Source organism: Coregonus lavaretus, assembly GCF_964263955.1.
Source record: "Coregonus lavaretus genome assembly, chromosome: 4".
NCBI classification, from domain to species: domain Eukaryota; kingdom Metazoa; phylum Chordata; class Actinopteri; order Salmoniformes; family Salmonidae; genus Coregonus; species Coregonus lavaretus.
The window spans coordinates 76420027-76437169 of NC_139991.1; the positions used below are offsets into that span (position 1 = coordinate 76420027).

General features: G+C 48.7%; 1 protein-coding gene across 1 annotated transcript in view; it reads left to right on the forward strand.

Moving 5' to 3' along the window:
- Positions 1 to 17143, forward strand: part of LOC311127542 (protein Shroom3-like) — a gene marked incomplete at its 5' end in the record, with an annotated part of 155929 nt that overhangs the window by 122495 nt on the left and 16291 nt on the right. The window contains 5 exons of the mRNA XM_084159361.1: positions 4203 to 4322; positions 5327 to 6067; positions 8448 to 9854; positions 9984 to 10599; positions 10967 to 11764. Of these exons, the coding sequence (XP_084015487.1) occupies positions 4203 to 4322; positions 5327 to 6067; positions 8448 to 9854; positions 9984 to 10599; positions 10967 to 11764 (3682 nt within the window). The remainder of the gene's footprint in view (positions 1 to 4202; positions 4323 to 5326; positions 6068 to 8447; positions 9855 to 9983; positions 10600 to 10966; positions 11765 to 17143) is intronic.

Genomic DNA, 17143 nt, shown 5'->3' on the forward strand with positions numbered 1-17143 from the left:
TCAGGAAGCGTGTCAGTAGGACTAATGTAGTGGGGTGGTCAGGAAGCGTGTCAGTAGTGACTAATGTAGTAGGGTGGTCAGGAAGCGTGTCAGTAGTGACTAATGTAGTGGGGTGGTCAGGAAGCGTGTCAGTAGGACTAATGTAGGAGGGTGGTCAGGAAGCGTGTCAGTAGTGACTAATGTAGTAGGGTGGTCAGGAAGCGTGTCAGTAGTGACTAATGTAGTAGGGTGGTCAGGAAGCGTGTCAGTAGGACTAATGTAGTAGGGGTGGTCAGGAAGCGTGTCAGTAGTGACTAATGTAGTAGGGTGGTCAGGAAGCGTGTCAGTAGTGACTAATGTAGTAGGGTGGTCAGGAAGCGTGTCAGTAGGACTAATGTAGTGGGGTGGTCAGGAAGCGTGTCAGTAGTGACTAATGTAGTAGGGTGGTCAGGAAGCGTGTCAGTAGTGACTAATGTAGTAGGGTGGTCAGGAAGCGTGTCAGTAGTGACTAATGTAGTAGGGTGGTCAGGAAGCGTGTCAGTAGTGACTAATGTAGTAGGGTGGTCAGGAAGCGTGTCAGTAGTGACTAATGTAGTAGGGTGGTCAGGAAGCGTGTCAGTAGTGACTAATGTAGTAGGGTGGTCAGGAAGCGTGTCAGTAGTGACTAATGTAGTGGGGTGGTCAGGAAGCGTGTCAGTAGTGACTAATGTAGTGGGGTGGTCAGGAAGCGTGTCAGTAGTGACTAATGTAGTAGGGTGGTCAGGAAGCGTGTCAGTAGTGACTAATGTAGTAGGGCGGTCAGGAAGCGTGTCAGTAGTGACTAATGTAGTAGGGTGGTCAGGAAGCGTGTCAGTAGTGACTAATGTAGTAGGGTGGTCAGGAAGCGTGTCAGTAGTGACTAATGTAGTAGGGTGGTCAGGAAGCGTGTCAGTAGGACTAATGTAGTAGGGTGGTCAGGAAGCGTGTCAGTAGGACTAATGTAGTAGGGTGGTCAGGAAGCGTGTCAGTAGGACTAATGTAGTAGGGTGGTCAGGAAGCGTGTCAGTAGTGACTAATGTAGTGGGGTGGTCAGGAAGCGTGTCAGTAGGACTAATGTAGTAGGGTGGTCAGGAAGCGTGTCAGTAGTGACTAATGTAGTGGGGTGGTCAGGAAGCGTGTCAGTAGTGACTAATGTAGTAGGGTGGTCAGGAAGCGTGTCAGTAGGACTAATGTAGTAGGGTGGTCAGGAAGCGTGTCAGTAGTGACTAATGTAGTAGGGTGGTCAGGAAGCGTGTCAGTAGGACTAATGTAGTGGGGTGGTCAGGAAGCGTGTCAGTAGTGACTAATGTAGTAGGGGGGTCAGGAAGCGTGTCAGTAGTGACTAATGTAGTGGGGTGGTCAGGAAGCGTGTCAGTAGGACTAATGTAGTGGGGTGGTCAGGAAGCGTGTCAGTAGTGACTAATGTAGTAGGGTGGTCAGGAAGCGTGTCAGTAGGACTAATGTAGTGGGGTGGTCAGGAAGCGTGTCAGTAGTGACTAATGTAGTAGGGGGGTCAGGAAGCGTGTCAGTAGTGACTAATGTAGTAGGGTGGTCAGGAAGCGTGTCAGTAGGACTAATGTAGTGGGGTGGTCAGGAAGCGTGTCAGTAGTGACTAATGTAGTAGGGTGGTCAGGAAGCGTGTCAGTAGGACTAATGTAGTGGGGTGGTCAGGAAGCGTGTCAGTAGTGACTAATGTAGTAGGGTGGTCAGGAAGCGTGTCAGTAGTGACTAATGTAGTAGGGTGGTCAGGAAGCGTGTCAGTAGTGACTAATGTAGTAGGGTGGTCAGGAAGCGTGTCAGTAGGACTAATGTAGTAGGGTGGTCAGGAAGCGTGTCAGTAGGACATACTGTATGTCTACCTCACGTGTTGGAAGACGTGTGCTGAAAGTTTGGGGAAAAATAGGATACACATTCTTTCCCCATAGGGCTCTGGTCAAAAGTAGTGCACTATATAGGGAATAGGATTCCATTTAATTTAAAGTAGTGCACTATATAGGGAATAGGGTGCCATTTAATTTTATGTAGTGCACTATATAGGGAATAGGGTGCCATTTAATGTAGTGCACTATATAGGGAATAGGGTGCCATTTAATTTAATGTAGTGCACTAAATAGGGAATAGGGTGCCATTTAATGTAAAGTAGTGCACTATATAGGGAATAGGATTCCATTTAATTTAATGTAGTGCACTATATAGGGAATAGGATGCCATTTAATTTAAAGTAGTGCACTATATAGGGAATAGGGTGCCATTTGGGACATATTCTACCACTCTCTTGGTGCTCAGTTTAACTTTTTTCTCAGAGAACAGTGGTATATTATCTTAGACTGAGATGCATAAAAATGACGTTTGAGCCAACTGCCTGTATGTAGATGTATTCAGGACAGAACAGCTTGTTTATATGTTATTGGGTTTAGACAAGGACAATGAGGCCCTATCACTCAGTGATGTCAGATAATAAAGGGGAAAAAACACACAGACACACATAAAAAGAGAGGGGAGGTGGGTATTGACGTCATCTTTCAACTACAGAGGGACATTCCTGATGACACCTACCATTCCCATGGCAACTCTGACTCCCACTCGGAACGCCTCGGCTCGTCCAATGCGGTTGCAGTGTTATTTGCAGAGAGAGAGAGAGAGAGAGAGAGAGAGAGAGAGAGAGAGAGAGAGAGAGAGAGAGAGAGAGAGAGAGAGAGAGAGAGAGAGAGAGAGAGAGAGAGAGAGAGAGAGAGAGAGAGAGAGAGAGAGAGAGAGAGCCAGAGAGCCAGAGAGCCAGAGAGCCAGAGAGCCAGAGAGAGAGAGAGAGAGAGAGAGAGAGAGAGAGAGAGAGAGAGAGAGAGAGAGAGAGGCACATTGCAGCCTCTTCAGTTCTGAGAGTAATGTAGGAGAGGAACTGGGTGTAATTGTGTTGCTCATGGATGAGGGAGCACTGCTATAAGAGCGATTGTGCTGATCCCAGAGATGTGACGTCCTCATCACATTCATTACTGCTGCAGAAATACCAACCAACACTGGGCCTCTACGATCCCCCAACAGGCATGCAGACTACACACACAGAGACATGCAGACTACACACACATCCATGCAGACTACACACAGACATGCAGACTACACAGACATGCAGACTACACACACACACAGACATGCAGACTACACACACACAGACATGCAGACTACACACACACACAGGCATGCAGACTACACACACACACAGGCATGCAGACTACACACACACAGACATGCAGACTACACACACAAACAGACATGCAGACTACACACACACAGACATGCAGACTACACACACACACACAGGCATGCAGACTACACACACAGACATGCAGACTACACACACACAGACATGCAGACTACACACACACACACATACATGCAGACTACACACACACACACAGGCATGCAGACTACACACACAGACATGCAGACTACACACACACACAGACATGCAGACTACACACACACACAGACATTTTTCATTACTACTAATTATATTTACTAGCACAATAATTATATTTACTAGCACAGTAATAATATTTACTAGCACAGTAATGATATTTACTAGCACAGTAATGATATTTACTAGCACAGTAATAATATTTACTAGCACAGTAATGATATTTACTAGCACAGTAATTATATTTACTAGCACAGTAATTATATTTACTAGCACAGTAATGAGATTTACTAGCACAGTAATGATATTTACTAGCACAGTAATTATATTTACTAGCACAGTAATGATATTTACTAGCACAGTAATAATATTTACTAGCACAGTAATGAGATTTACTAGCACAGTAATGATATTTACTAGCACAGTAATTATATTTACTAGCACAGTAATTATATTTACTAGCACAGTAATTATATTTACTAGCACAGTAATTATATTTACTAGCACAGTAATGATATTTACTAGCACAGTAATAATATTTACTAGCACAGTAATGATATCTACTAGCACAGTAATGATATCTCTCAAGGTTGTGTTGCAACACTGTGAAGTCAGTGCTATGACATGGCCTTTACAGTCCATAATGATGACAATGATTACCCAGAAACCAGAAACCTATGAATGGTAGTATTTTATCTGGTAACTATTTGGTTATGAGTCTACTGCTGACTTCTCTAAATTATTTTAAATGTAACTCTGTTTCCATCTCTCTCTATCTCTCTCCTCTGCTCAGTGCGTCCACTACAGACCTGTTGGGCTACGACCCAGGTTACCTGAGGAAGAGTCCAGACCAGTACAGTTCTAGAGGAAGTATGGAGAGCCTTGGGGAGCAGCACAGCCACCCAGCGTACAGGTGCTGCTCTTTTTAACATTCTAAGTGTTTTATCCTCAATCATTTTGAATGTGTGTAATGCTGTCGGTCTCCGGTGTAACTGTAATGATCTAATCAATTCATTCAATCAAGTAAGGATCAAAGTACTCCTCTCCTCTCCTCTCTCTACTTTACTTTACTCTCCTCTCCTCTCCACTCCACTCCACTCCACTCCTCTCCTCTCCTCTCCTCTCCTCTCCTCTCCTCTCCTCTCCTCTCCTCTCCTCTCCTCTCCTCTCCTCTCCTCTCCTCTCCTCTCCTCTCCTCTCCTCTCTCTACTTTACTTTACTCTCCTCTCCTCTCCTCTCCTCTCCTCTCCACTCCACTCCACTCCACTCCTCTCCTCTCCTCTCCTCTCCTCTCCTCTCCTCTCCTCTCTCTACTTTACTCTCCTCTCCTCTCCTCTCCTCTCTCTACTTTACTCTCCTCTCCTCTCCTCTCCCCTCCCCTCCTCTCCTCTCCTCTCCTCTCCTCTCCTCTCCGCTCCGCTCCTCTCCTCTCCTCTCCTCTCCTCTCCTCTCCTCTCCTCTCCTTTCCTCTCCTCTCCTCTCCTCTCCACTCCACTCCTCTCCTCTCCGCTCCTCTCCTCTCCTCTCCACTCCTCTCCTCTCCGCTCCTCTCCTCTCCTCTCCACTCCACTCCACTCCACTCCTCTCCGCTCCACTCCACTCCTCTCCTCTCCGCTCCTCTCCTCTCCTCTCCACTCCACTCCACTCCACTCCTCTCCGCTCCTTTCCTCTCCTCTCCTCTCCTCTCCTCTCCACTCCACTCCACTCCTCTCCTCTCCACTCCACTCCACTCCACTCCTCTCCGCTCCGCTCCGCTCCGCTCCGCTCCGCTCCGCTCCGCTCCTCTCCTCTCCTCTCCTCTCCTCTCCTCTCTCTACTTTACTTTACTCTCCTCTCCTCTCCTCTCCCTACTTTACTCTCCTCTCCTCTCCTCTCCTCTCCTCTCCTCTCCACTCCACTCCACTCTACTCTCTACAGTTCTTCCTGCCACCAGCTGTCTGCCTCCAAGTCCTCCAACAGCATGGACCACCTTCACAGCAAAAGGGACTCAGCCTACTCCTCCTTCTCCACCAGCTCTAGTATCCCAGAGTACCTAGCGGCCGCTCCGACCTTTAGTAAGGAGAGGTCATACTCCATGGAGACGGTTCCACAGAGGGGTGGGGTTAGCGGAGGAGGGGGAGGGGCTGTGGCGGAGGGCAGGCAGCACGCTGACATCCAATACGTCCGTACAATCTACGACCCCCAGCAGGGCGGTGCCCAAGAGCACGAGGTCAGCTCCGCTGCGTTGCTCCGCAACCACGAGGCCAGCAGGGTGGGTTCTCGTAGTGGGGGCAGGGCCTCCTGTCACCGCGGCAGCAGTAGCAGTTGTAACAGCAGTGGCGGAAGCAATGGCGGTAGTAACCATGGTAATAACCCCAAACGCCACAGCGTTGGGCCGATCTGGGGCCAGTCTCAGTCCACCAGCTGCAGTTCCTATGAAAGCCTGAAGGGGGCACCGGCTCCTCCCATGCGGAGTGACAGCTACGCAGCCATCAGGCACCACGAGAGGCCCAATTCCTGGTCCAGCCTGGAGCAGACTCGCTCACTCAGGGCTCTCCACAAGGGGTCCACCTCCTCCTGTCACCACTCCTCTGGCTCCGTGGCCTCCGGCTTGGGGAAGGGCTCCTACGGGGCCGAGGGACAGCTCCACACCGTCATAGAGAAGAGTCCTGAGAGCAGGTATTTAGTCTATTCTATCGTATCCATTTGCTTCTACGGAAGTCAGGAGTTGTGCTTTTTTAACCAGACATCAGTACTCTGTCTACGTGTCTCTGATGTAGACATGTGTACAGGTAACTGCCAAAATAAAGGAAACGCCAACATAAAGTGTCTTAATAGGGCGTTGGGCCACCACGAGCAAGAACAGCTTCAATGCACCTTGGCGTAGATTCTACAGGCGTCTGGAACTCTATTGGAGGGATGTGACATCATTCTTCCAAGATAAATTCCATAACTTGGTGTTTTGCTGACGGTGGTGGAAAACGCTGTCTCAGGCCGCGCTTCAGAATCTCCCATAAGTGTTCGATTGGGTTGAGATCTGGTGACTGAGACGGCCATGGCATATGGGTTTACATCGTTTTCATGCTCATCAAACCATTCAGTGACCACTAGTGCCCTGTGGATGGGGCATTGTCATCCTATGGGGGCATAGCCATGGTAGCCAAAATAATGGCCTGCCCTGCATTTTTATACATAATGGGATGTTAATTGCTTAATTAACTCAGGAACCACACCTGTGTGGAAGCATTCGGAAAGTATTCAGACCCCTTGACTTTTTCCACATTTTGTTACGTTACAGCCTTATTCTGGAAAATAGATTAAATTGTTTTTTTGTCGTCATCAATCTACACACAATACGACATAATGACAAAGCTCTGTAGCTCAGCTGGTAGAGCACGGCGCTTGTAACGCCAAGGTAGTGGGTTCGATCCCCGGGACCACCCATACACAAAAATGTATGCACGCATGACTGTAAGTCGCTTTGGATAAAAGCGTCTTCTAAAAGGCATATTATTATTATTAAAGCAAAAACTGGTTTTTTAGATTTTTTTTGCAAATGTCCAAAATAATATATATATATTCAGACCCTTTACTCAGTACTTTGTTGAAGCATCATTGACAGCGATTACAGCCTCAAGTCTTGTTGGGTATGATGCTACAAGCTTGGCACACCTGTATTTGGGGAGTTTCTCCCATTCTTCTCTGCAGATCCTCTCAAGCTCTGTCAGGTTGGATGGGGAGCGTTGCTGCACAGCTATTTTCAGGTCTCTCCAGAGATGTTCGATCGGGTTCAAGTCCGGGCTCTGGCTGGACCACTCAAGGACATTCAGAGACTTGTCCTGAAGCCACAACTGGGTTGTCTTGGCTGTGTGCTTAGAGTTGTTGTCCTGTTGGAAGGTGAACCTTCGCCCCAGTCTGAGGTCCTGAGCGCTCTGGAGCATGTTTTCATCAAGGATCTCTTTGTACTTTGCTCCATTCATCTTTCCCTAGATCCTGACTAGTCTCTCAGTCCGTGCCATTGAAAAACATCCCCACAGCATGATGCTGCCACCACCATGTTTCACTGTAGGGATGGTGCCAGGTTTCCTCCAGACGTGACGCTTGGCATTCAGGCATAGGAGTTCAATCTTGGTTTCATCAGACCAGAGAATCTTGTTTCTCATGGTCTGACAGTCTTTAGGTGCCTTTTGGCAAACTCCAAGCGGGCTGTCATGTGCCTTCCGTCTGGCCACTCTATCATAAAAGCCTGATTGGTGGAGTGCTGCAGAGATGGTTGTCCTTCTGGAAGGTTCTCCGATCACCACAGAGTAACTCTGGAGTTCCATCCGGTTCTTGTTCACCTCCCTGACCAAGGTCCTTCTCCCCCGTTTGCTTAGTTTGGCCGGGCGGCCAGCTCTAGGTAGAGTCTTGGTGGTTCCGAACTTCTTCCATTTAAGAATGATGGCGGCCACTGTGTTCTTGGGGACCTTCAATGCTGCAGACATTTGTTGGTACCTTTCCCCAGATCTGTGCCTTGACACAATCCTGTCTCGGAGCTCTACGGACAATTCCTTTGACCCCATCGCTTGGTTCTTGCTCTGACATGCACTGTCAACTGTGTGACCTTATATAGACAGGTGTGTGTGCCTTTCCAAATCATGTCCAATCAATTGAATTTACCACAGGTGGACTCCAATCAAGTTGTAGAAACATCTCAAGGATGATCAATGGAAACAGGATGCACCTGAGCTCAATTTTGAGTCTCATAGCAAAGGGTCTGAATACTTATGTAAATAAGGTATTGCTTGTTTTTAATTTTTTATAAATTTGTCCCAAAAAAATGTAAAACCTGTTTTCGCTTTGTCATTATGGGGTATTGTGTGTAGATTGATGAGGGGAAAAAATAATTTAATAAATTTTAGAATAAGGCTGTAACGTAACAACATCTACTATACTTTGTATCCCTCATGTACTCCAGTGTTTCCTTTATTTTGGCAGTTACATGTTCTGTTGTTGTTGTCTTTCCTGGTTAAATCCAGTTTCTCCTTGTTGGATGAATAATTTCTTCTTTTTCTTCTAGCCCCACCACCAAGCCCAAACAGGGCATGGGTCAGGGCTTCCTCCAGCCCACTCAGCCCCAGAATACATCTGGCTGCCTCATGCTGCCCACTCCAGAGCCCCACTATGCACAGATGCCCACCAGCAGCCCCAGCCCCAGCCCCAACCCCAGCCCCAGCAGTGTGTACCCAGCCCTGGCCAGGGAGAGCAGCCTGAGCAGGCAGAGAGAGCTCCAGGGGTTAGGGTTGGGGGTCAGTGTGGATACAGGGATGGCGGTAGCATTAGAGAACACTTCCTACGTCACCTCTTCCAACCAGCCTCAGCATCATGACTTTGCTCAGCCTCCACTCAAACAGCCAGCCTATCCAGCTCAGCCTGTTGACAGAGGGGGCGACAGAGGACATGAGGAGACCCAAACCAAACTGGGTCTCTACAGGTCTCATGTGAAGGGGGAGGGCCAGACCGTCTCCCGAAGGCAAAGCCAGCAGGGGCAAGGTCAGAGGCAGGGTCATGGTCAGGGTCAGGCGTACAGACCCTCCTCAGCCCAGTCCATAGGCCAGGAGAGGAGGGACCCATACACTCCAGTCCAGCCGCGGGGAGAGAGGTCACCCAGGTATTCCCAGGGCTCAGAGAGCTACACTGAGAACCACCAACAGGGACAGGTCAGACACAGTGAACACAGCCATCCAGACTCTCAGCTTCCCACTACCATGCCCAGTAAGATATCCAAGGGCCCCGTTCCTCAGGGGATCAGGAGCAGCAGTGGCCTGATCATCGGGTGGCCTGATCATCGGGTCAACAACCAGAGGTCCAGGTCCCCCCTCCGGCACTACAGCGACCCCAGTCCACCCCACCATCAGAGGAACCAGAGGGGACCAGAGCACCCCCTGACCCGGCTGGAGAACGCCCTAGCGGAGGTCCAGCGCTGTGCCAGTCCGGAGAGCCCCGCTACGAGCTGGAGCGGCCACCAGAGGAGCCCGTCTGTCCTGGAGAAGGTGAATCGGTTTGAGCGCCGTGAGCAGGAGCAGGGGAAGCAGAGGAGTCAAAGCACCAGCGCCAGCCACAACAACCTGGGACCCTCCTCCTCCCGTCCAACACAGCGCCAGCACCATGAGAGGGCCATGAGCCACGGTGCGGGTATGGATGACCTGCGGAACATGCTGGAGAGAAGCAGCAGCCCCAGCAGCACCTGCAGAACACGGTGCTCCTCCTCTAGCTCACGTCATGGGAAAGCTACGGTGGCCCACGAGGGTCATCATTACGCAGAGCAGCAAATGCCAGGGAGTTGTGACCAGGCCAAGCCCCAGACCTCCAGGGACCCCCACCACCAGCCTAACCCCCAGGACCCTCACCCTGGCTCGGCCCTACAGAGGAGCAGGAGCACCTTCCAACTGGGGAGCCAGGAGGAGAGCGACCGTGACAGGGACAGGTAACTGTTCTACTGTACCTATGTGAATGATATATGTTCAGTTTATTGTTGTCAGAACCATTTCACCAGGTCTTCTTCGTGGTACATGTTAATGTGCGTGGTGAATAAAGGTGATTCTGATTTTGACAGAGAGTTCCATTGGAGGGATGGCCTGCAGGACCTACTGGGGACCATCCAGGACACGTCCTTTAACCGGGCCTACAGGGACTGTATCAAGGACGCCCAGTCCAAGGTGCTCCGATCCACATCCTTCAGACGCAGGGACCTGGGAATCAGCGCCAGCTCTATCCAGAGCTCCAACAACCCCCCTCCTGGTGTCAACAACAACCCCCCTCCCGTCCCCGCTAAGAGGAAGGCGGTGGCCCCCAGTCCCAGCCTCAAACCCTCCACTGTCACCACCACTGTCCCAGCCACCTCCCTGTCCCCTCACACCCCCAGAGAGAGGCACACGATCACCACCCCAGACCCAGTCCCAGCCCCAACCACCTCTCCCTCCCCTCACACTCCCAGAGAGAGGCACACGATCACCACCCCAGACCCAGTCCCAGCCCCAACCACCTCTCCCTCCCCTCACACCCCCAGAGAGAGGCACCTTGTCACCCCGGAGCCCGAGAGGTTCAGCCCCCCAGAGCTCCCCAGCGTCCAGGCCTTGGGCCCACCAGTCCCGGCCCGTATCGGGGGGCGTAAGAGGTTCACCATGGAGCAGAAGAAGAGGTCGTACTCCGAGCCAGAGAACATGCACGAGGTGGGTCAAAGTATCCAGGGGGCCAATCGACTGCTGTTGTGCCCATGAGCAAAGCACTTAAAAAGGTAGACTCAGCGAGATGGCATTGCAACAAACAGCACCACCGATATTGAGATGAGCGCGATGTAAGACTCGCACAGATTATCTGCACCGGGTGCGCTTCGCGCTGCTACAATGTGGTAGCTACGAGACCGAAACAGGTCTCGTTTAGCCTCAGGCTTCAACGCTCTTAGTTGTTAGTTGTTCAACGCTCTTAGTTTACCTCACCCTTTACTGTTCTCCACTGTGGCTGACCCTGTGCCTCCAAACCCTTACTGTTTTCTGCAAGATAATGGACAACAAAGATTTCTTCCTCTTCCTCTTCCAGGTGGGGTTAGAGTCTGACGCGAGGAGGAGCACCCAACACCAGCAGATCCTGTTCCCAGGCACAGAGACCAGCGTGGCGGACCGCAGGAGGATGTTTGAGAAGGCCGCCAGTCGCAGCCTGAGCTCCAGCTCCCAGACTCCCCAGGGCCTCCAGATCTCCCAGACTCCACAGGGCCTCCAGGGCTCGCAGGCTGGTCTAGCCGTGTCCCGGCCGGAGCTCCGGCAGCTGCAGCAGGACGCCCTGGCCGACTACATGGAGAGGAAGAGAGGCTGGAGGACAGACAGGGACAGCTCCGAGGGGAGACAGCATCGTCACCGGCCCCACAGTGCCTACCTCCATCCTTTCACAGACACCCAGAGTGTCTCTTCCACCTCCACCACCAGCCTAGCCTCTCTCCAGGAGCTGCTTGGCCCAGACAGCAGCCTCTTTGGTGAGGAAAGGCTCTGCTCCACCCTGCCTCCCGGTCTGCAGCTCCAGGGCTGTGTCTACCCAGGCAGGGTGACCGCACCACACATCCATGCCCAGGCCCCCACCTCAGTCTCCACCTCCCACCAATACCCCACTGGATCTGGATCCCACAGGCCTCTGGAGGGAGAGCCAGCCCCAGGCCAGGCCTACGAGGCTTTCCAGAGCCAGGGGTTTTCCCAGCGAGGCGATGGGGCCTTTGAAAGAGCGGCTCCAGCCCGGAGCTCTGGGAAGTCTTCCTCAGCGGAGGATCTTCTGGAGCACTCTGAGGAGAAGCCTGCACCACAGCACTTCAGATCACGCTCCTCGCCCTCTGTAGAGAGGATCAACCAGGTAGAGTACATCTGTCTTTTAGATTTTTTTTATAATGAAATGCTACTCTGGGACAGTTCCAAAATAGAGGCACCACGCAATTCAGTTCCATAAAAACATGCTTTAGCTGTATATCTCAGGTTAGATCGTTGGTGCTGGCTTTCCAACTAGGGCTGGCACAATTATTGTATAATCGTGTAACCAACAATTATGGACAACAACCTTGAATTTAAAAAAAAATGATACATTTATTTTAGGAGTAGGGAGGCTTGAACTTCATATTCAAGTAGATATACAGTGAGGGGAAAAAAGTACTTGATCCCCTGCTGATTTTGTACGTTTGCCCACTGACAAAGAAATGATCAGTCTATCATTTTAATGGTAGGTTTATTTGAACAGTGAGAGACAGAATAACAACAACAAAATCCAGAAAAACGCATGTCAAAAATGTTATAAATTGATTTGCATTTTAATGAGGGAAATAAGTATTTGACCCCCTCTCAATCAGAAAGATTTCTGGCTCCCAGGTGTCTTTTATACAGGTAACGAGCTGAGATTAGAAGCACACTCTTAAAGGGAGTGCTCCTAATCTCAGCTTGTTACCTGTATAAAAGACACCTGTCCACAGAAGCAATCAATCAATCAGATTCCAAACTCTCCACCATGGCCAAGACCAAAGAGCTCTCCAAGGATGTCAGGGACAAGATTGTAGACCTACACAAGGCTGGAATGGGCTACAAGACCATCGGCAAGCAGCTTGGTGAGAAGGTGACAACAGTTGGTGCGATTATTCGCAAATGGAAGAAACAAAAGAACTGTCAATCTCCCTCGGCCTGGGGCTCCATGCAAGATCTCACCTCGTGGAGTTGCAATGATCATGAGAACGGTGAGGAATCAGCCCAGAACTACACGGGAGGATCTTGTCAATGATCTCAAGGCAGCTGGGACCATAGTCACCAAGAAAACAATTGGTAACACACTACGCCGTGAAGGACTGAAATCCTGCAGCGTCCGCAAGGTCCCCCTGCTCAAGAAAGCACATATACAGGCCCGTCTGAAGTTTGCCAATGAACATCTGAATGATTCAGAGGAGAACTGGGTGAAAGTGTTGTGGTCAGATGAGACCAAAATGGAGCTCTTTGGCATCAACTCAACTCGCCGTGTTTGAAGGAGGAGGAATGCTGCCTATGACCCCAAGAACACCATCCCCACCGTCAAACATGGAGGTGGAAACATTATGCTTTGGGGGTGTTTTTCTGCTAAGGGGACAGGACACCTTCACCGCATCAAAGGGACGATGGACGGGGCCATGTACCGTCAAATCTTGGGTGAGAACCTCCTTCCCTCAGCCAGGGCATTGAAAATGGGTCGTGGATGGGTATTCCAGCATGACAATGACCCAAAACACACGGCCAAGGGAAAAAAGGAGTGGCTCAAGAAGAAGCACATTATGGTCCTGGAGTGGCCTAGCCAGTCTCCAGACCTTAATCCCATAGAAAATCTGTGGAGGGAGCTGAAGGTTCGAGTTGCCTAACGTCAGCCTCGAAACCTTAATGACTTGGAGAAGATCTGCAAAGAGGAGTGGGACAAAATCCCTCCTGAGATGTGTGCAAACCTGGTGGCCAACTACAAGAAACGTCTGACCTCCGTGATTGCCAACAAGGGTTTTGCCACCAAGTACTAAGTCATGTTTTGCAGAGGGGGTCAAATACTTATTTCCCTCATTAAAATGCAAATCAATTTATAACATTTTTGACATGTGTTTTTCTGGATTTTTGTTGTTGTTGTTATTCTGTCTCTCACTGTTCAAATAAACCTACCATTAAAATGATAGACTGATCATGTCTTTGTCAGTGGGCAAACTTACAAAATCAGCAGGGGATCAAATACTTTTTTCCCTCACTGTAGTTTACCCAATAGCAGTTAAGTGGGTAAAGTTCATAATATAATGTTAAGAGTAGAACGGGAGGAGAAGCTTTGTTTTTGAGTCAGGGATCTGCGTTCAAAGATCAAAAGCTCAAAACATTTTTCTACAAAAATAACAAGACTAAAAGCTCAAATATTTTTCTACAAAAATAACAATAACCGTGACTATTTCCATGACAATTAATCTTTCCCAAAATTCCATAATCGTCACAGCCAACTACTATGGGTGCTGTCGTGCCAAACCGCTCCGTGGTGTCAAAAAACAAAAACAATAGTCCTAAAAGGAGCTGATGCTACCCTCCTCTGGCCTGACTTGGTATCTGCGACCTTGCGGAGAGCAGGCACATAACCCTACTCTGGAGGATGAGCATCCCAGGGGTCAGGAGAGGTCAGTAGAGGTCAGGAGAGGTCAGGAGAGGTCAGCACGGGTTGTAGATCATTCTACTCAGCTGGGCTCTAAACACCAGCCCCTCCTCCTGAGTCCTCACAAATCTTTGACCACAGCTGGCACATAAAGCATATCCTGGTCACCGGTCTGTTTCGGCTGTCATTCCACTTGTGCTCTGTGTCATATGCCAAAGTTTAGACACGGAGTACAAGGGACTGGAATTATAGCTAAACAGATTGGCAGCCAGACTCCATAAAGCAACCTGGAAAGCTAAGCGCCACATGATAACCGACGTGGGCAGAGTAGATGGCTCTGCTGCAGAGTCCGTTTCTGTTGGGGGGGCGTTAAACATGGACACCCTTTATTACCAGATCTATTTTTTAAAAATAGTAACGTCGTGTCTTATGTCACGTACTGTACTGTGTTCTCTGAGGGGGGGGGGGGGGTTGGGGGGGTGACAGGGTGAGTCTACGTAGCAGTTCAATGTAACATCGATAGGTTTAGGCTACTACATGATACTCATATTTTCCCCTATACCCTCTTCATGAGGTTGCTACAACCTACAGCCTATACGAGGTGAAAGACAGTGTTCACATGGACAGACAGTGACATTCAATACCGCCTTGCACACTCTTGCCCGCATGTAGCTGATCTATAGGGTATAATCATTAGTCCAACAGTTGCAAACAGGAGTTTCTATTGGACAAATTCAGGAATGTTTATCCCCCGTTTCGTTTGCTTCCATTTAAGGAACGTTTTTCAACAGAATCGGCGGAATGAATACACCCGTGATCACACGTAAACACAGTTCATTTTCATAGCAGCCGCGTTGTATTCCTTCTCGCATCTACACACTCTCCTCCTCTCACCTTTTCCCTTCGCTTGTGGACTTCAATGCACAACACATCAGCTGTATGTGACCAGACAAAAAAAACTTTCCAAGCCAAACCATGTCATAACCGCTACACACAGCCTACATCGTTGATAGAACTAACGCGTTAGTAAACCCGCTACAATCATGCAGGACAGGGTTAAGTCAGTAAGCAGATTAGCAGTTACACCGGCGGGCCCCGGGGGCAATACATTTGTAAAACCAAAAGCTTACCTTGACTTGGAAGAGTTCCAGTGTTGTGTTGGATAGTCATAGCCAGCTTTGCTAGCATCCCTCTGTTTGAGCCAGGTGTTTGAGTAGACTAAACTAGCTTGCTGCATTTGCTAGCTAAGTAAGTGAAAGTGAAAAAAATGACAAGATATCTCTCTCTTGCGTCTCCTTCATTTTTGAACAAATTAATTTGTTGAAAACTGTTCAACCATTGTCTTTCTCTCTCTTTTAGTCAACTACTCACCACATTTTTTTTAACTGCAGTGCTAGCTAGCTGTAGCTTATGCTTTCAGTACTAGATTCATTCTCTGATCCTTTGATTGGGTGGACAACATGTCAGTTCATGCTGCAAGAGCTCTGATAGGTTGGAGGATGTCCTCCAGAAGTTGTCATAATTACTGTGTAAGTCTATGGAAGGGGGTGAGAGCCATGATCCTCCTAGGTTTTGTAATGAAGTCAATGTACCCAGAGGAGGATGGAAGCTAGCTGTCCTCCGGCTACACCATGGTGCTACCCTACAGAGTGCTGTTGAGGCTACTGTAGACCTTCATTGCAAAACAGTGTGTGAATATATTTAGTATAGTTCTATCTAAAAAGGATAACTTTTAAAATGTTTTAACTATTATGTTAGCTAGGGGGATTATTTAGTTCGTTTTATGAAATATGCATTCTGCAAAAAGAAAGACAATTGGTGCAGATCTGTCATTCAGGCCATGTGCTTGCATTCATTATGAGATAAGTAGCTAATGCTAGCTAAATTAGAACGTGTGACTAAAACCAGTGCGCCAAGCATTTGCCTGCATAAACATTTTCAGTCATCAGCGCATGCCATTTGCAGTTGAAATGTACAGCCTATACATTTTGTATTGAATAACAGTGTAATGTGCATATGGTTTATGTAAGAAAACACAGCTGGCTTATGCTCTAGTGATGTGCAGTTCGAACGATTAGTTATTTTTGAACAACTCTTTACTGACTCGAGAGTCATGATTCGTCTTTCTGAGTGACTAGTTCATTTTAGTTGTTAGTTTGACCTGCTGGCCGCAATGAATTCTACAGCAGGATTAATACACGATCCTCCGGCTCAGTGGCTCCGGAGACGTGCTCTGACCAGTAACTGTCTATAATACGCGCGCTGAAACATAGATCATGCCGCATAGAGAAGGAAAATACATGTTTAGAGCTGATAAATGCAAGAACCAAAACATACACAGCCAGCCTCTGTTCAACATTCGAACTTGAGAACGAATCGTTCGGGTGTCTGCTGCAGTTCGATAAACGATAGCCTATTGGGCAAATCTCCCTCGTGGCAGTCATGCAATTGCATTCCGTTCACAATCTAGCCCGGTTGCAGCCGCAACGAGACCTCATTTCAAAGGTATCAATAAATCATCTTATTTGTCTGCCTAGCAATCACAAATTGCATTGTTTGAAGCACAGTTTTATAAGTTTCGGTCACCGATGACGGCTCCAATAAGCCCCATATGCATAGCTGCGGGAAGATGTTGGGGGGTGCTTAAATGTTGTTGCATGCGCTACAGACGCTATATCGGTCCGCTAACACAAGACTAGTAACACAAGACTAGTAAAGGCCGAGTGCACTACTTTTTGTGAAAAAAAATATTATTGGGGGAATTCATATATTTTTTAAATTATGTTTTTCAGGGGGTGCTTTACCCTCAGCACCCCTACTTCCTGCTGCTATGCCCCTATGGTGAACGAGAGGCTTGTAGAATCATGATTCTTTCAAGTTTTTAGTTCATCGTTCGCCGGAAGGGGGTCCTGCGTGCTCCGGGCGTTACTGACTCAAATGAACGAAATGAGTCGTAAGATTTGTTCTTTTGACTGAAACGAGTCGAAAAGATCAGTGTCAGTAAAAGAGCGATGCCTAATAACACAATGAATGAGTTTTCATAAGTTGCTATGCTGGTTGCTATGCTGGTTGCTATGCTGGTTGCTATGCTGGTTGCTATGCTGGTTGCTA